We start from the raw sequence: 18,649 nt of genomic DNA, 5'->3' as shown, positions 1-18,649 counted from the left end.
CGAATACTAGGTGTACTTTCGTCCCTTTCGCATGCCCACTCCTCTCTATTCCACCTCCATTTTTGGCCAGAAAAATAACATATCAGCAGTATTTTACCATACCACATATGGCTGTCATCACATAAACGAATAATCTCGAGCACAATTACGAAACAAAGGTATGCGGCCAGCTGGCTCCGTTACATGACTACATAAAAGTCGTCTCCTGCTGTACCCCTGACGCTACTGTTAAGGTCGTCCTGTCAGGGCCGTCCACGAGGCTCAAGTTACACTGGATAATTACAATACGACAAAAACTACCTAGGCAGTCTATTTCCGGATCAGGTCCTGGCACGGTAGTCGATTGTCCGCTTTATCAGGGTTTTGCCAGCTTCATTTCGTGATTGCTGCCTGTGTCATACGCTTGCAATGTCCGGGGAAGCAATACTTTCCCCTGCGTTGGGCCCATCCGTGAGAAAATCAAGTCGCTACTTTGAAAATACACTTCCGAGCTCAGCATTGGCCAATCGCAACTCCGATAGATCTGGGTCATATAATTCGAGGGTCTCACGACTATTCATAGGCTTTGTGTGAGCATTTGATTCGTCGCTATTGGTGTATAGTTTCTGGGTCGTCAATGACTAATGAAAGGTCAGCATTATTCTTACCAGCGGTGAGGTCGGTGAGGAAATCTTATTCCGAATATTCATCTAGTAGCTGAACCGTTGTTGTGCTACCTAGGGGCTCAAGTCAGAACGCCAACCCGATGAGCGATCAAATACCAAGCGCCGTTCAGCTCGTTATAATATTGTACTTACGAATGATTTACATCATTGCATATTGTGTAGTTTTTTAGGGGTTCTTTCGACAGTTTATGCTTGCGTGCGTGGGGGCGACCTTCAATGTTTCCAACATCACACAGAGAACCCCCCTTGTGCTTAGGCTTTCCGCAGCAGGTTCTCGCAAAAATATGAAGCATCGTTTCTTCAGAATCAAATGCAGGATCTCGATAAGCTAACAGACTAGTTCCTATTACATATAGCCAACAGAAATTCAATATACGGGCTGCCCCTTTTACAACAGCATCGGCTACAGCGGACACAAATTTGACTAGCTTACCGAAAGCTAGGTCCATTCACGAACTTCATGCGCGCAACACGACTTTCTTCCGCATGTAGTTGTACGTGTTCGACTAGGCTAGCATATAACTATGCACAATCGCTGAAAGTGCACTATGCCCTTGGCGTACCGCATAACCCATCCTATTCGAACCGTTGTCATTCGTATCTAAGAAGCTGAATGTCGACTAGGAACCAATATAGAAGCTTTCAGATACTACATTTCGACTTACCTTCAATACTACCCAAGATTTTCTTGTCTCATTCAAACATCAACAGCGGCTCTGTCATTCGGGCCATCTAGGTCGCTGATCGCTAGTTCATACCCTCACGACAGCCCCTTTAGATCCTCACCACCATTAAGCAAGGCGGAGATTGCTCGAATCTCCTAAATTCCCCGACCAGATATCGTTCAGCTAGCCCTTGTCGCTACTAGTCCTATCGAGGTCGACGGCGGAAGTTATCGTGGTAAATATGAAAGTGATATTTACTAAGCCAAAATTCGCCAAGCACGACGATGACTGCCTACTAGGTACATACCTCATATGTAGGATTCGTTAGCTGGGGTAGAATCAGCATCACCGGAATGCTCCTAGGCACGCAATTCGTCTATATTAAGATGAAGACGAAATAGCTACATCATAAGATAAATAGTTTACCATCTAGTCTCCGAGATAACCGGAATCGCCACTGATGGCGTTTCTTCAAAGCCCGCGGGGCCGTTCTCCTCCAACCACCAACCTCTCGCCCTCTAGTACCTGCCCTAAGGAGATGTCGAACGTACAGTCGTTTAGACGGCCTCAACGATGAGCTACCATTGTACGATCAGAGGCCAGCGCGTGGCAAAAGTACCTACTCGAGTTACGACAGAACTGTTTTAATGGTGGGTGTCCTTATTTGGCCTCGACATGACACGCTAGAAGTCGACTGGACATCCTTCATCCCGTACCTACCTAGGCATGCACCCCGATCCTTCTTCCTCCACAAGCATAATATCAAAACCTTGCATCCCTACTGGCCGTCAAATTTCCACTATCATGATAGCTATGTAAGGTACACGTAACATGTGATTGGTCAACTACGGCCGGCAGACGAGTAGGATACTCAGTTAGTGCTTAGGACGAAGGCGATCTTTGAGCAACGGAACTGGCTCAGGTGACTGCTTTACGGTATCATAGTATACATCGGTGTAGATGTAGATAGATAGGTAAGGCAGACAGACAAGGAAATACCCTATTCATACCTACCCCATATCTTTCACTCGCATAAGGGGCGATAGGTAGGCGCCTACATACTATTGATATTCTAACCTAGGTCATTCAATATAGCTACCTACCCAAGTCAGCTAGCAACACGGAAAGCGAATACTACACACGAGAAGGAAGCAGAACCCACCTAGGTTAGTAAGTAAAGTACCTAATATCTACCTAGTACTGGTAGCTAGCTACCTGTCCCTTCGGGTACCTGTATGGACAAAAGGGGGCGTATTGCTCACTAGGTACTGGGTAGGTGCGTATATGCCCCTACTAGGTCGGCACAGTAGTTTAGAAGCTCAAGTTATGTACCTACGTCACCAATTTAAGCCACTTGAGGTCAGTAGAGGGGTAAGTACAAGAAAATCGCAACTAGACGTTGGTAGATGTTTAACATGTTTAATCTTGTATATTATATTCTCTCTCTCTCTCTCTCTCTCTCTCTCTTGAATATCCCACGCCCCCTATTTCCACTATTGCAAATATTTTATCTTCGGACTAAATACATAAGAGTTTAGCTTACGGTAGCTACCTACCTATGCAGGTACATAATCGTGCCACCATGTAGACACCTACAGCAAAGTCCAAACAAGCATTGCTATGCATGTAGGTTTTCTAATTCCACCCCCTTGCTTAGGTAGGTACCTATGTAGGTAGGCTTGCTTACTTAACCCTCCCCATAACCGTCTCGGGGCCCCTAACAACATCCATCTGCGCCGCCTTCGCCTTAACCGAGTTGAGCATGCTGCGCTCGAAGTCGTCGCGGGATCTCAGCACGGCCTCGACCCAGGTGATCTGGAGGTCCCAGTACTTAGTCTTGAAGGCCTGGAAGACGTCAGGGATGGCGTCCTTGGGGACGGTGAGGAGCTCGAGGAAGTTCTCGGTGACGCGCCAGGACTGGGTGATGTCGTTGCTGAGGTCTGGGTTGGGGAGGCTGCGGAAGTACTCGAAGGCGGTCGAGACGTCGTTGAAGATCTTGTCCTGGAAGGGCTCGGTGCGCCGGAACTTGGCCCCCTTGTTGCGCACGCACATGAGGTATTGTGCTAGCAGCTCGTCGGCGAAGATCTGGATGAAGACGTCGACGAGGGAGTGGTGCAGCACCTGCTGGTAGTCCCCGACGTACTCCTCGAAGGTGATGATCATCTGCTTCATGGTTGTGGTTTCGTACCATCGAGCAGTGAAGAATGTCGGCATGACAGACATGAAGTCCACTGCTATGACAAGCTTGGCGAATTTGGTGAGGCACCAAGTACTGAAATCGAGGTAGCTGTCTCGAAGTAGGTTGATTTCGTTGTCGGCACGCTCCATGTATTGCGGTGTAACCAGAGGCTCGAACTTTTGTTTGAAGTTGGTGAGGTAGGCAAAGCGGCCCTCTTCTTCGTTGTCGTCTATACAGGCAATTTGATCATTGGCAGTCGCAATAAGCCAATCTTGTAAAGCTTGGAAGCCATCCAATTCGGACTCTCTGTCAGCTTCGTACCTAGCCCCTTCTTCTTCGAGCATCTGTTGGAATGACTGCTGCCGGCCACGTAGACGGAGGAACATGGCATCGATAACACCTTCTGCCACATCGGCTCTCTGCGAGTTTCCGGCGGCGTCAACCTGTTCCCGCAGCATGCGCCACATGTCGACCAAATTCCTAGTACGGAAATAGCCATACTCATCCGTATCGAGATTCGAACCCTCCACGTTTCGGTCGGCAAAGTCACGTCTTTCTTGGGCGAAGATTCTCTCAATCCATTCGTCGAGGAATTTGATGATGAGCTGGCGAAAGTCCTTAACCAACTCTTGCTCTCTGTTGTCGATAACGTGAGGTTTCAACTCGTTTTCTTGGAAGCCAAGCTTTTTCATCTTCTTGTAGTATTTCTCTGGCCAATTGATAATCTCGAGCGTGTTTGCCGAGCTTGATTCGGGGTCATCGATCATGCCCACCAAAAAGTCGTGCATATGTTGGTGGTATATATCGCCGTAGGTCTTGAAGATCTTCCATTTCTTAGGCATCAAAGTGACCATGCCTTGCCTGACGGCATTTAGGTCGTTGAAGAACCACTTCATCATCTTTTCTAGCCCTGTGGGGTCGCCCAAGAACTCCTCTCTGACTTCGGCAAATTGTCCTTCACAATTAACAGCAATTGCTTTCAAGAACTTGTCCTTGTACCCTCTGACTTTCTTGGCACCGTCTGTGATACTCTGGAAACGTGTGGCCATTTCTTTATGATCCTTTAATGCTTCTTGCAATGCCTCGACCCTTTGGTCACTCTTCTCCTCGGCCTCTACGATGATGGCTAGGCGGACCACGAGACTGTTGTTATCGGCGATCAAAAGATTGATCATGTTGAGGGCAATGAGGCCAACATGTTCGTCAAACCAATCTATAGCATCGTCCAGCCTGGAGAAGTAATCTTCCAAAGTAGATTGTAAGCTGGGATCGTCGGCTCGTAGTATCTGTTCCATTGCATCATCTCGGATATTTCGTAATTGCGTCAGTTCGTAATGCACTCTCAGAAGATTCGGCATGGTCTCCTTATCCTCCTCGTCCTCTCTCAGCATGGTTTCGATCCTGTTCAGGCGATCATTAAACGTCTGGAGATTTTCGACCATGGCCTCTACGGCGCCAAAGTTCCTGTGTGCTTGGGATACCAGATTTATACTAGCAAAATCCTTGATCATATTTTGCGACTCGGAGCAGAGGGTGTCGATCTTCATCATCTCGTCCCTGATAGCTTGTATAGTCTTCTGACCGTCGGTGATGCCATTCATGCCAGCTTGTGTCGTCTCCAACTGGTCGCGTAGGCCTCCCCTTAGCTGGGAGTCGATAGCAGCTTTCTTGCGCGTGAATTCCAGCTTCAGCGTGGGGATTTTATCGAGGTCATCGGGATGTCGGAGTAGCTCCGAGAGCTTCACTGGGGGCGCGTCCATGGCGAAGTCGAGGTCGACGTTGAAGTCGGCGGGGCACCACTACGACCGTCGTACGGACTTTGTATTTCTAAACCATCACGTAGTAAACCCATACGTTCAAACGTCTAATTATCGATTTGCGTATGTCGTATCGCCGTTGGTATTTGTCGAGTATTGAAGAGGGTTGATCTGGGGGGGGGATTATAAGTGCAAGGCTCGCTTTAGTCGCTTCGATCGCTTTGATCTTGGAACCTTGAAGTTGAAGTGGCTTGGAAGGTACAGAATAGTACGTAACTGTAAGGTGTGAAATACATGGTACATGCATGTGTAGAATTGAAGCTAGCGAATATTCTTTTTAGTTGCATATACATGCAGATATTAGATATAGTAGATATATTATATGCTCCTAAAGAATTGCTCCACTTTAGCTACTCACTCTTGACAAAGTTATGTTATATAAGCTCACTACGGACATAAAACTTCATCGCACTAGGAAAATCCGCATTCATAGGATGTGAAAATCTCGATTGGTCTAGTGGTCAGGATACCTGCTTGTCATGTACAAGTTCGCAGGTGGCCGGGGTTCGATTCCCCGATCGAGAGCATACTTTCTTTTCTTTTTGCTTTTTTAATACTATATAACTGGACAGTATCTATACAGAGAACTCTTCAGGAGCAAGTTGGGGTGGTTACGTCCAATGTTGTCGCAAACCTTTTTTTATTCTCAGCCTTCCAAGTAGTAAACCTTACTTGCACGAGTGAAGATACTCAGAGGCTTACTAAAGCATCAACAAATCGATAGTAGATATCTAGGTTACATAGTGTATTATCGGTTTTTGCTTTTAGAACAACCTCCAACTTATGAGTCAAAGGATTCAGGGCTAGACACCACTGTTTGCTATCGTGAAACGGACGACACCTCTTGGATATTTACACATCACGATTTTTTATGTTTACTGTGTGTGATTCAGCAGGACCCCTGATGCTTGATATTTGACAGTTTATATTTCAAATATGACTAAATAATTCCATTGCTGCGAAGCAGGGCTAATCTAAGAGTTTACCTAGACAGTCGCAGCCAATTCTCACTCGATTTCTTCGCTGGAGCTATTGGATCCGGCTCTTCAATCGTGTCGTTGGTCGTTTCTTTATTAAACTGCACAGACGTCTCCGTGAAACCCACGGCACTCTCTGCCGCCGATTCGATGGTGTGCTGTACCTCCGTCGTGACCAGGATAACGCCGGTCTGGTCGCTCTTGTGCGGGAATATTTCATCCTGGCTACCGTTTTCGCTGATCTCGTCCATGCCCGCCGCCCCCGTCGCGCGGACCGTCATGCCAAACGCAGAGGGCCTAGTCTGACTCCACAACGCCTTGGACTTTTGCGACTGGATGTATTCCTTGCGTGGCCGGCTTTGCAGCTGCAAGGGTATCGATAAAGCATTCGCATAGTATGTTTTTGAGTGTTCGTTCGACGATAGACCGAGGACGCTGTTGAGGCCGGGGATCCTCGCTGCGACCTGTCTAAATGATGGGATGCATGAGCAGATGATGAGTGAGCATAACTCCACCATGGACCAGATTAAGGGGTCCGCAAGTTCATCTACTGGTATTAGTAATGCTCGACATCCAAAGAGAGGCTTCGAACTAGGCTACTCACAAGTATCGTCTGCACCTATGCCGGTAACCGATACAATGCGTATTACGGAAATCGCTGTCACCCTGTTGACACGGGTTAGCGGATAGGAGTCACACTTCGGCCTTGGACACTTACAGTAAGCCCAATGAAAGCATCGTGATAAGGCCAAGCCTTTTAAGGAGAGGTAGCTGGAGTCTCCATGTCGAAGGGATTGGTTCGACGAATAGGATAAGGTCGGTGATGAGATTAAAGGCGAACTAAACAAGAAGATGAGCATACTCCTCAACCACTAGACTGTCAAAAAGTTAAGACAGAAGACCACTCACGGTTGTATACCAAAGAGGGTGTAAGTCGAAGCATGATCCCTCCAAACGATAATTCCACGATTTTGTAACAGGATCACACTTAAACATAACAACACATGTTTCCTCAGTGGCTTGCATGAAGAGGAATACAAGCATACACTTGTTAACGACCCTGAAGCCGCCCTCGGGAAAGATCCTTAGATAAAGAACCGCGAACGATGCTTTGGCGGCTGCCACGCCCCAGCTATACGTTATTGAGGTGGCTATTTGAATCTAGAAGCGATTAAGTCAGAAAGGGACAGCTCATGAGCAGACAATACTATGGATTTCACACACGCACCTTGAGATACAAATTATAGTCCTCGTCGCCGACTTGGTCACGATGAAGTCCCAGTCCATGCTGTGTAGCTATAAGACGGTTAGTATACCAGCTATGCCAACAAGAAAACAATAGCGATGCATACCAAGCATTGCACTAGAGCATATTCCTATGGATAGTATCTGCTACTGTTAGCCGACGGTGTCTCGAGATGGCGAGAGAGTGCCGAGACCACTCATGGGGCAAGCATACCCAGCTGATTAGGATCAGAACTGTGAAAAGGAGGTAAGCAAATGTTCCCTTCCAGGTTTCTAATAGTTTTTAATAGCAGTAATGGATCAACGAACCATCGTCTACACCCAACGTCTTATGCATGCAGCGGGCTACAGCCCTCGCCAATATGCATAACCCCGTAACCACAATCAACGCCACACCAGCATTGATTACTAACTGGGCATTCGAAGCTGCCATCTATTAACCGAATCTTCAAGCTCGTCGGCGTCTTCGTCGTCTCGTCATGGGGGATAGATGTTCGATCGATCTTGGCCCATCGCAATGGTGTCTAGGGGGGAGGGAGGGAATGGATGTGGACTTGCAGGGCCAGTTATATAAAGGGAATCCACGCCAAGCTCAGATCAGATCCAATCTATTCCCTTTCCCTTTTCCTACATGGATGCCTCTAGAGTTGTTTTCCTTCCTTTTTTCATCTTAAAACTCGATCCGATATAGTCACCTTTCTTTACTACATATGTAACTATGTACCATTCCAGGTCGATACATGGGAAACTAAACAGGACGCTAGAATGATGAAATGGCCCTAGGGTTTCCCAGACGCTTGGTAACCTGACAGTCTGGGCTCAGGCTAACCCTGGACACAGTTTTACATGCCCCTTCAGCTAGAAGATGCTAGCTGAGGCGAGCAGGCAGGTTCCTTGGAGCTTCAAAATCATGACGGGTGCAGCTTGACCTACCTGGGTATCGTGTATTCCCTGGGTATAGAGAAACTAGGTAAACTCGGCTCGGGCGGGGGGGAGCAGTCTCCTTTGACACAACACCATTGTCTGGTATTGCGCTTTGATATGGGGTGGTAGGCAGTGGTCTCCCCTACGATGATGTCTCGCGTCTCCTTTTGGATCTCATTAGGGCCTTGGTACTAGCTACCTTAGGTCCACTCGGCAGTGGACTGATCTATGGAGTGATCGCCAAATTGGTTATATTCGAGACCTTTTAGTAAACTCGAACGATATAACTATGAATATTATGCAAACAGAATACTACCCAGGTCAGCCTTGTGACGTTTGTCAAGAGCACATACATATACATAAGACCTACATATGTCATATGTACATAGGTATGCAGGTACTCTATATATGTACTACCCCTGATGAGGAGAGCTGAGATAACCAAGGAAAAACGTCAATGTATCGAACGTGCTCAGACGTTTCCTGCGTACATCCTGACGGGGATGGCCAAGCTGGGATGAAACAACCCGGACCACGACGCATCTAAAAAAAACCCCGTCTTGGGCATCTATCTGATGCTGATCACTTATATCTGCTATAGTAGTACCATCCTCAGTGCCAGTACTTACATGCGTAGGTACATATTCTTCACGCAGCTCAACCTTTCCCCGAGTGTGACTATGCCATGCGCAGCATAGATAGTGCCAATACTACAACATGCACAAAATCAGTCACCTCTAGTCTTTTAAACCATCCGAGCCGGAAACCCTTCCGTCGAAGGAGCCAAAAGAGGCAAGGACAGAAGTTTAGCGACCGTCAGGGGGTGGGCCGGGGAAGCGCGTTAGTTGCTGCCGCTAGGTTGCTAACTGCTAATAGGCAAGGTACCAATGCTACCTAACCTACTATGTATTCATTGTATTGTAGAGACGGGCTGGCTAGAGCGTTCGTTGCGCGAGCGAATGGGCTAGGAAGCCAGAAGCATGCACTAAAGCAAGCAGCTGGGTAGTGGGTAGTGGGTAGAAATTACGACAGGCGCGGGAAACTTCGAGGGGCCGCTTGTTCGGATGCTTAGGACACAGCAATAGGGATCTTCGTATTGCTAGTCCTGGTCTATCGGTGCAGATGAAATTGCCTATATCTGACCTATTATGCCTACCACTTACCTAGGTAGTTAAATACCTAAGCGTCAGTATGTTCCATCAAATTTTATAGATCCTGCCTACATATATATTGTGCAAGTCGGTAGGTAGTTCGGCAGGTATTCACGTGAGCTGCTTGCTATGCGTGTTGTAGCACATCATATAACAGAGCCCCTGTACTATGTAGATCCCTCTTCATCTTCCACCAGTTATCGTCCTCATACCTAGTATACCTAGCTGGTATGTAAGACATGTAGGAGTCGTCGGCAATTATTTGATTACAAGATCAGCGCAAAGATGGCAACCAGGCGGTGGTTAGTGTATTGTGTCGAATCTAGATCAGGTATCTTGGTAAGATTGATCACCCCTACGCTATACTGACCATGGCGATAACTCAAGTTGTTTAGATACCCAATCTACATAGTAGGTAGGTTTGGATGGAGTCAGGCATCAAGATCGTCCTGTTTTATAACAGCTCCCTCTGTTCGGCCGATACATAGTGCTATCCCTACCACTACTACCAGCAACCTTTTGCTAGCACGAAAAAAATCGTACATATTCTTATTCGGGTTCTTCCCAGAGCCGAGAACAATACTACTACTACTACTAGTCTACTACATATTAGCACCCTAGGTACCGAGGTAACTGTCACCCTACCTGCTTAGCAGGTAAACTAATACTAGACAAGCTCCAGCCGGCAAACGGTTCCGCGCATTTCTCGCGTTGCCTTTTGAGGCGTTAGCGCTGCTGGTTCCTGGTTTAACCAAGCAAGAAAAAAACCTCCTAAGGAGAGGAAAAAATCTGGTTCATCGATCAGCCATGAACCAGGACGGAGCAAGAAGCGGTTCAACACACACAAATTAGGAAAAGAAAAATCGTTCCATAATCTACAGAAGCAAGCTATTGTATGTTCGTTTTTCCGGGGTAAACAGGCATCCACTTAGATGCTTGATAGTGGGAGGTATTATTGATAATCCTAATATTTTTGTGGCTTCTCCATGTAACTGTGGTAGTATGTAAGTCAGGTGGTGGCAGGTCTAGATCGCTGCAACTTACCAATACGTGACTACCGACATACTTGCGTCAGGCAGGCCAGACATACATATCTCCCCAGGCTCAACAACTTTGGTTATGGCTAGAAGCTGCCTAGTCTGCATGCAGTGCGTATGCAGAGGATAAAGAAATGGTCACAATAGATAACTTATCAACATCGAATCATATAGGCTTGCAACTTTTCAAGATTTCTAACCGTGAGGTGAACTTTTTTCTGTCCTCGTCATTAAAGTGTCTAAGGAGGTGTACACAGACACTGCTACCTACAGATCGTGAGACGTACAATCATAACCACTGACCACCTCTCTCTCTCTCTCTCTCTCTCTCTCCCTTTCTTTTTACCTACTCCCCTTTCCTCCCTAATCAGCATCAAGCCTCGCCACCGGCGGCGTATCGTCGACCTGGATACCCCCCCTCTTCTTCTCCCCGGAGTCCCAGAACGGCAGCCTCCAGCCGCCCTCGTCCTCGGGCACCGACAGCCACAGGCGCATGAGGTGGCGCCTCGGCTTGCCGCTGTCGGGGCCGAAGTCGCGGTACGCGGTGCGCGCGTGCAGGGTGTGCGAGTTGGAGACGAACTGGATGTCGCCGACGGCGAGGACCATGTGCAGCTTGACGCGCTCGCACGTCGCCTCGAGCACGGCCGTCGCCTCCTCCTGCGCGGGCGACAGCGGCGGGATCAGCCCCGCGTCCGAGAACCGCTTCAGGCTGCGCACGTAGTACGGGTCCCACTTGCAGTACACGCGCTGCGGCGCCGCCTCGCCGGCCGGGTCCGGCGTCTCGAGGTAGAAGACGGCGGTGCGGATGTACGGCTCCTCGCCCTGCGACACCTCGCCCTTGCGGTCGAAGTACCACACCGGCTGGGTCAGCAGCTCGGCGACGTCGGGGCGCTCGGCCTGCAGGATGTTCCAGACGTGGTGGATGGAGGAGACGTCGGACTCGCCGCCGAACTCGGCCTTCGCGATGCACAGGAGGCCGACGATGTCGCAGTCGTCCGCGTGGAAGAACTGCCGCGCGTTCGTCCGGTAGATGCGCACCTTGTCGATCTGCGTGCTGTCCTCGCCCAGGTCCTGCACGTGGCCCAGGATGTGGCCCCGCCCGTTCTGCGATACCGGGTAGCCCAGGTACGCGCCTAGTCCCATGTACGCGACGGCGGACTTGTGCGTGCCCCACTCGTCCACGGGGAAGCCTTTGTACAGGAGGAACCCCTTGCCGTTCAGCAGCTCCCGCCGCATGGTGATCAGCGACGGCTCCAGGCCGGGTAGCCGGAAGTTGTCCTTGCTGATGCCGGTCAGGGGTAGGCCGGAGGCGATGAAGGTGTCGGCGGTCTGGGATATCTCCTCCAGCTCACTCTCGGAGAAGGGGTGCACCCATCTCTCGGGGTTGTTGGCGTAGTCCTCTGCCTTCCATACTGTAGGTCCCTCGATGTGCTTGGGGAATGCACTGTAAGGGTACAGCTGGTCATATAATGGTGGGTGTTGGCCTAGTAGCTGACATGAGTACTTGGACGCTTATGGTTTATGGTAGGTAAGTCAAGGATTAAGTACTAACCTGTGGTCTTTAGGCCATCTGGGAAGATGGAACGGTCGGCCTTTTTGGCCTGGGCCTTCAAGCCCTGAATTATATCTACCGGGCTCTCGGTATCAATAGCTGGAGCCATGGCTACTGTCTAGGTCTCTAAGGAGGTAGGTGGTTTTCTTCTTTGTGTGACGTAACAAGTCTATTTATATCCAAGTATTCTTTAAGGGAAAAGAGAGCGATATCAAGTGGTTCAAGTTGGAGGGGAAGGGAGGGGCAGGATGGAAGGGGTGGGAAGGAATATGGAAGAGATAAGGTATAAGTCGGCTTAAAGCGCGTAAGTCAGCTACTCTTAAATACTACGGAAATCTCCATTATCTGCAAGATGGGCGATTAATGACACCATGTCTGGAGTCCCTTTATCCCGAACGGGGATATAAGGAGAGGCTTAAGATTGAGTTATGGATCAGTACTGTAACCCTTTTCGCTCTCCCCCTTATCTTTTTCCCCTCTGCTCTCTACCTATAGCGGAGCTTAGATGTGCCATGCCTAGCACGCAATCCGGCAGGCAGGTTACACCACCACGTATCATTTGTATGTACATTTATCGTCGAACGGTAGGTACTAAAGCATTGATGCTATTGTATGATAGATACTCTATGCCGTTGTTTTGTGATTGGTCTTTATTTTCGTTGCTGTTACCTTCGTACAGTCGTTATAACTGTCCCCCAATATCAAAATATCTACACGCATGTCGTCGGCCTTGGCAAAACAATGAATGGGAGTTCCAATACGATTCCGGAGAGACCCGAAAATACGTAGGTAGAATAGGTATCTCGAATGTGAGAAGTCCCTGAATGGCTCGATTATGTTTCGGTTTCGTGGTGATGATGTATTTTTGCTGGCACGCCATAATGGACCAAAATCACAAAAGCGCATTAGTACAGGATCTAGGTAAGGATAAAGCGTCGATGAAGTCCCGACGACATCGGAGCCAAGGAGAAACGTCGATCGGATCAAACCAGTGACTTGTGCTTAGATAATAAAATAAGATGTCCTTTAAGAGAATTCGTATCATCTGTTGCAGTTACGGTAGTTGTTGATATTGACACTTTACAGTACCTATTCATTTACCTACTCCAACTCCAGCTCCAATTCTCGTCATTCCTTAAGTCGATAACAACTTCGCAGATAGGTAGCCATCAATGTAAGTTACGTAAGTCGTATCATACCAAATCTCAAGCTGTATTGCTTGATATCAAAAAACCCTCGTTTGCGTATCATCCATCCATCTAGAAGAAGAAAAAAAGGGGGTATCTCAATCTCGCCCATCTAGAAAATCAATCAACTACTGTATATAGACTCCAACCACTTCCCTTCCCCTTCCCTTTTTCCTTTTCCGTTTCCAGAATAATCTTCCACCTCTCCTTCCCCACCCCCATCATCACGAGAAAAAAACAAGCCCTACCGACTAGACGCCTCCTTCTTAAAAAACGTCGTCTGCGACCCCCAAAACGGATTCGGCTGGAAGTCCGCCTGCGGCCCTATCCCCATCGCACTCCCCCCTCTAAGCTCCTGCCCCCTCTTCGCCCCCAGCAGCGCGCCATCATCACCGCCACTATCCTCACCTTCGTAGTACTCCTGCGGGACGGGAGGCGCGCACTTGATATCGCCCCTCAGGATCTCGACCACAGACACCAGCGGGAGCAGCAGCATGCCGACCGACAGCAGCTGGCCAAAGCTCCACAGCTGCTCGCCCGGATCAAGCAGCGTGATGGGCGGCTGCGCAAAGGCGTCAGCGAGGTACGCGACGCGGACAGTGGCGCCGACGGCCGACGCCGTCATGAGCAGCAGGCCCGCGGCCTGGAAGGCGGCGTAGAAGCGGGGCAGGCGGCGCGCGTGGAGGTACCACGTCGCGAACAAGAACACCACGACGTTCCCGGCGATGACCGCGATGGTGCCCGCGAACGAGACCCCCGAGTTGCTCGACGCGTGCCCGGCCCCGGCGGCGTCGGCGCGCCAGACGCAGGCGATGGGGTACGTGGTGTCGTTGAGGCCGCGCATGACGGCGCGGAGGACGCAGACGCCGTACACGCACGACAGCACCAGGTTGGCGAACATGAGGGCCTGCCGCATCCAGCGGAGCACCCAGTCGCGGCGGAAGTCGCGCGCCAGCGCCAGCAGCGTCGCGTTGTGCACCGCCATCGACAGCAGCGACAGCATCCACACCAGGAAGAAGTGGTACGGGATCAGCGTGTCGGCTTTGGCCAGGCCGACCCCCTGGATCCCGATCCCCGTCAGGATCTGCTGGTCCGAGTACGAGTTTAGGAGCTTGCGGCGTAGGGTGGAGGGTTTTTGGGGAGACGTCTTGTGGGCGCGGCGGCTCCGGGTTTCCTCGATGATCAGGGAGGCGCTGATGATGAGGGCTATCCCGGCGGTGATGATGAAGGAGAGGAGGACCTGTTAAGCTTGTAAGTCACCCTGTTTCGTCTCGGCATTGACAGGAATATAGGGAATCAACGATGAGCGAAGATAACAGATTTTTGAGTCCACTTACACCAATACCCGCAACGCCAGCATCGCTCGGCACAGCGTCTGGCGCGATCGTACAATTTGCCGACATTGCGAATAGTTACACAGCCCACCAACCAACCTGTAATATAATCAAAGTAGCAAAAGAGTCGTAATAAGAACAACAACGATACTCGAATTCGACTATCGTCAGATCGTAAATATCTAGGTAAGAAATACCAAACAAATAAATTAAATTAAAAAGACGAAAAGAAAAAAAGAGCATAAAGACTAAGAGGACAGGGCTCTCTAATATTTACCCATCTGCTTGGAATTCAATCAACCACAAATGCCAATCAATGCCCTCTTTGATTCCATGACATGGAACTCCCGCCCTGCCCCTCTGTGGCACCTTGTTAGTTACAATCCATACGTATTGTACAATACAGTCGTACATACAATACAATGACGTCGCCCCCCCGGAATTCAATAGGCGCCTCGCATGAAACGCAACGTAGATTACCTCAAAAATCCCTGCTGGCGATTGATGACTGGACGGGAACTGGTCCCTCCCAAGACTGTAAGAGCGCGGTTGGCCGTCTCCTTAGTCTAGGCTTTCCCAATCACTCAATCGCTCACGCCAACTGATTCGATGGCGGTGTATACTTCGTATCCAACAGAACAGTTTAGCTAAAAGAAACTGAAAATGGAATAAAAAAGAAAAAAAATATAAATAAAAATAGGAAAATAGCACCAAGCTTGCCTGACTTTGTTCTGACCTTTGTCTGATTTCATCCTGCATAAAGACTATTGCTTCCTTGGCTTCCCAACTATTATGGTTATTATTAGTCAACTATGGGACGATAGGACAATAGGACGATGCAAAGAGCACGAGCTGTATTTCGATACGATACGATACTACTTACTGTATGTATCAAGTGTTTGCAGACAAATTCGTCTGATGCAATTAACTATAACTTTTCCATAGGAAATAGGTCGTTGCGCGACGGCACGTCTAAATCTAAAGTATCATAATAAACCCGAATCGTCCATTCTTTCCTCCTCCTCCTGCCCTTCCCCTTCCCATACCATCACTTCTCTCTCTTTTCATATGGTTCCTTGAGGGGGGAGGACATATGTACCTGGGTATGCTGGGATATCGATTAGAAATGACCATCATAACACCTGACTCCGGCAAACTCCAACGCTTTCAACAACGCCCTTCCTTTCGGAGATCAGGGCATGTTCGTCAATTTTACTACTCCACGTCTTAGCTGTGATGACGCGCATGAGTCTCGCTCGTAGACCCTAACAAGAGGTTGGAAATACTCTTAACACCCTCCCTGCTGATTGGCTACTTCAGCTTAACTCGTACTCATCACGCATGCTCTGCCCAATATAACATCATGCCTTACGTTGCCTTTTGGCAGCTCGACCGGGGGGACTGTCATCTAGATCATTTCGTGGAATCTCCTCGGTGCCGCTAGGACTAGGCGACTTGTGGCTTGGCGTGTTTGTCTCGACAATTCGGCCTAGATTCAAAGTGTCGTGCGCTCCAAATTCACCACCATCGATGTTCCAATCAAAGGGGTGGCCATTGCTGAACGAAGGCGCATCAAAGTTGAAGTCAGGGCCCGTTGTGTCTGCCGTGTATGCGTTTGGATCGAGATACTGATTGAGGTCGATGTTGTCGTCAAAATAAGCATTAGAATCATCCAACCCAGGTATTCGACCCGAAGGGCTTAGAGGCCCCAACAAATGGTTGAGATCTTCTAGCTTCTGGCTTTGCTCCGTCTGCAAGCGTTGGAGATGCTCGAGCTCTTCTTCTGTTTGCGATATCCGTTGGATCGATGGTGGTAGGATGGAAGGCAAGATAGGCGACAGGGAGCTCCGAGTAGTCGGGGCTGGTACAGCTCCGGGTGGTGAAATCCCCGCAGCGGGCGTTGCATCCGCTGCTACGGACGGTGAAGGTACCGAGGCCACAGGTGTGGGAGCACCGCTACTGTGAGCACCAGACATAATGCTCAACATCCGGTTTCGCTGATCATTGGTAAGAGTAGCCGACGTGTTGGCAGCCATGTTGGGAAGGTCAACAGAAACATTGCCAGAATTCGTGTTCGCATCATGAATGATCTTCATCATACCCTCCTGCGGGTTCGACTCGAGTTCTTGTTTAAGATAGGAAGGCGTGGCAGACGACTCTACCGGAGTATCAAAGACCTCCGTAACCTGTCCTGTCTGGTGCGGCGGAAGATTTGAATAGTTGGGGAATGGCGTAGAGGCTGCCGCCGGTGGAGGGGTCTTGGCGGCTTGGTTCTGAGGAATGGGGGGCAAAAGGCGATGCTGCCTCTTTGGTGTGCCAACTGGTGTCGCAGTCCTAGGCACCTGCTGTTGCACCCAATCTCCCAGATCAACGACGCTGCCCTGGCCTCCTTGTGGTGGCATCTGAACATTTGGGATGATAGTGGCTAATAGGTCGTTCACGTTCTGCACACCTCCCTGTTCCTCGAGTGACTTCCTAAATACATTCGCAAGGAAATTCAAGATAGCATTGATAGAATTCTCATGTCGATCATGCATGTTTTGAAACATAATGGCTTGCTGGTACAATTGGTTATGTTCCTGGCGAAGTCGCTGGATTGCATCGCTGATCTGCTTCTGGCGTTGCTGTAGTGCCGTCATCTGATCCCGGACAACCGCCAGCTCCTTCTTTTGGAGTGGACCCGACTCTGGTGCTGGAAGGGCTCTGTTTTGCACATTCTGGGGAACAAAAGCATGGCCTAGGACATCGTCGGCAGTTACGGTATCCTCATCACTTTCAACCTCACCTTCTTCGCTTCTTTTCTTGCCGTTCTTCTTAGTGCCACTGCCACCTTTCGGTTTGTTGATAAGCCATAGCAGGTTGGGGTGACCGCGTTTGAAATAAGGATTGTAGTATTCGCTTGGGCTCTTGTTCTTACGCTCGCTGGCCTTCATGGAATTGTCTGAAAGACCGACCTTCTTGTGGAACCCGTACATATTGAGCTGCCGGACAAAGGAAGCGTAATTGTTGTGCTTGAAAAGCTCAGGAATGAGAGTCTTGGCAAACTCATCCTCATCTAAAACAATAAAAGAGTCACCCTTCTCTGACCACCTAATCAAATCTGTATTCTTGGATTCTTCTAGGAAACTATAGAAAATGTCAAAAACTTGAACATGGTCAGTATTGGGGAAAGAGGTGTCAAATTCACCTGTTCAGCTTCTGTACGAAAGGTGGAATCTGCTTCCGCTTCGTCTGGGCTTCTCGTTTTGCCCTCTGAGCCTTCTCTTCGAGTAGCTCTATATTATCATGTTCGTCAATAGCCCCATTATTCTGATTCGCGATTAGACTCTCGTCAAAGTTCGGCCACGGGTCGCTCGGCTGCGGAGTAAAGGCGCGATTGGTAGCGACAAGGGCGTTATTCATGCCCCGCCTAGCGAGAACAGTTGAAGGCGTTGGTTGGCTGTATTGGCCTTGAGTCGGCGACGGGACCACACCATACGAATTTACGCCATTCGCAGTGTTATCACCGAAGTTCGCCGCATTAGCCCCATTCCACCTCAGTAATTGATCTTGTGTATTGTAAGGCTGCGCCATTTGTTGTATGGGCACACTACCCGGTGCCGGTCGTTTTCGAGGATTGGGAGATGACATAGGGTGGTAGTAGGTGTACATGGAACCACGGTCCGGAAGGGTGGCGGTGGTGTGGAGAGCGAGACCCGGAAACGCGGAATACTGTGCGTCCTAAAAATGAGAAAATAATTTCCAGCGAAAAGAACACGAGCAATTCAATGCGAATGGGATACAACAAAGGCAATGAATGTGAGTGTTGCTTCAAGGTGATTGTTGGGGGATATAGGCTGGCAGGCGTAAAACTTGGAAGTGAGAGAGAGGGGAACGGAGAGCGGCTGGACCATGTACGAAACCGCGAGGCTGTCAA

At 49.2% G+C, this 18,649-nt stretch overlaps 5 protein-coding genes and 1 non-coding gene across 6 annotated transcripts; 1 reads left to right on the top strand and 5 right to left on the bottom strand.

Annotated features, from left to right (window-relative positions):
* Positions 1-2,797: 2,797 nt before the first annotated feature.
* On the bottom strand, positions 2,798-5,512 carry GGS25DRAFT_481879 (exocyst complex component Sec6). Its single transcript, XM_049260229.1, has one exon. The coding sequence runs from the start codon at positions 5,267-5,269 to the stop codon at positions 3,014-3,016; it is 2,256 nt and encodes a 751-aa protein (XP_049118994.1). The 5' UTR covers positions 5,270-5,512; the 3' UTR covers positions 2,798-3,013.
* Positions 5,513-5,769: 257 nt separating this feature from the next.
* GGS25DRAFT_t26 lies at positions 5,770-5,851 on the top strand. Its single transcript has one exon. It is a non-coding gene; the product is annotated as a tRNA-Asp (tRNA).
* A 457-nt stretch (positions 5,852-6,308) lies between these two features.
* GGS25DRAFT_519522 (uncharacterized protein) lies at positions 6,309-7,981 on the bottom strand (the record flags this gene model as incomplete). The annotated part of the gene is made up of 8 exons (XM_049263717.1): positions 6,309-6,850; positions 6,908-6,969; positions 7,022-7,143; positions 7,213-7,464; positions 7,532-7,599; positions 7,656-7,692; positions 7,763-7,782; positions 7,858-7,981. The coding sequence occupies 8 exons, from the start codon at positions 7,979-7,981 to the stop codon at positions 6,309-6,311; spliced, it is 1,227 nt and encodes a 408-aa protein (XP_049118993.1).
* Positions 7,982-10,992: 3,011 nt separating this feature from the next.
* Positions 10,993-12,448, bottom strand: GGS25DRAFT_186512 (Clavaminate synthase-like protein). The gene is made up of 2 exons (XM_049256679.1): positions 12,213-12,448; positions 10,993-12,144 (listed from the first exon to the last, which is right to left on the bottom strand). Exons 1-2 carry the CDS (start codon positions 12,319-12,321, stop codon positions 11,024-11,026), a joined length of 1,230 nt encoding a protein of 409 aa, XP_049118992.1. The 5' UTR covers positions 12,322-12,448; the 3' UTR covers positions 10,993-11,023.
* Positions 12,449-13,339: 891 nt separating this feature from the next.
* Positions 13,340-15,307, bottom strand: GGS25DRAFT_186453 (uncharacterized protein). The gene is made up of 2 exons (XM_049256678.1): positions 14,737-15,307; positions 13,340-14,639 (listed from the first exon to the last, which is right to left on the bottom strand). The coding sequence occupies exons 1-2, from the start codon at positions 14,800-14,802 to the stop codon at positions 13,644-13,646; spliced, it is 1,062 nt and encodes a 353-aa protein (XP_049118991.1). The 5' UTR covers positions 14,803-15,307; the 3' UTR covers positions 13,340-13,643.
* Positions 15,308-15,982: 675 nt separating this feature from the next.
* On the bottom strand, positions 15,983-18,504 carry GGS25DRAFT_186430 (uncharacterized protein). Its single transcript, XM_049256677.1, has 2 exons — positions 17,921-18,504; positions 15,983-17,859 (listed from the first exon to the last, which is right to left on the bottom strand). The coding sequence occupies exons 1-2, from the start codon at positions 18,382-18,384 to the stop codon at positions 16,095-16,097; spliced, it is 2,229 nt and encodes a 742-aa protein (XP_049118990.1). The 5' UTR covers positions 18,385-18,504; the 3' UTR covers positions 15,983-16,094.
* Positions 18,505-18,649: the final 145 nt, after the last annotated feature.

Source organism: Hypoxylon fragiforme, assembly GCF_022984875.1.
Source record: "Hypoxylon fragiforme strain CBS 206.31 chromosome Unknown GGS25scaffold_3, whole genome shotgun sequence".
Taxonomy (NCBI): domain Eukaryota; kingdom Fungi; phylum Ascomycota; class Sordariomycetes; order Xylariales; family Hypoxylaceae; genus Hypoxylon; species Hypoxylon fragiforme.
This window is presented reverse-complemented; position numbering and strand designations above follow the sequence as displayed.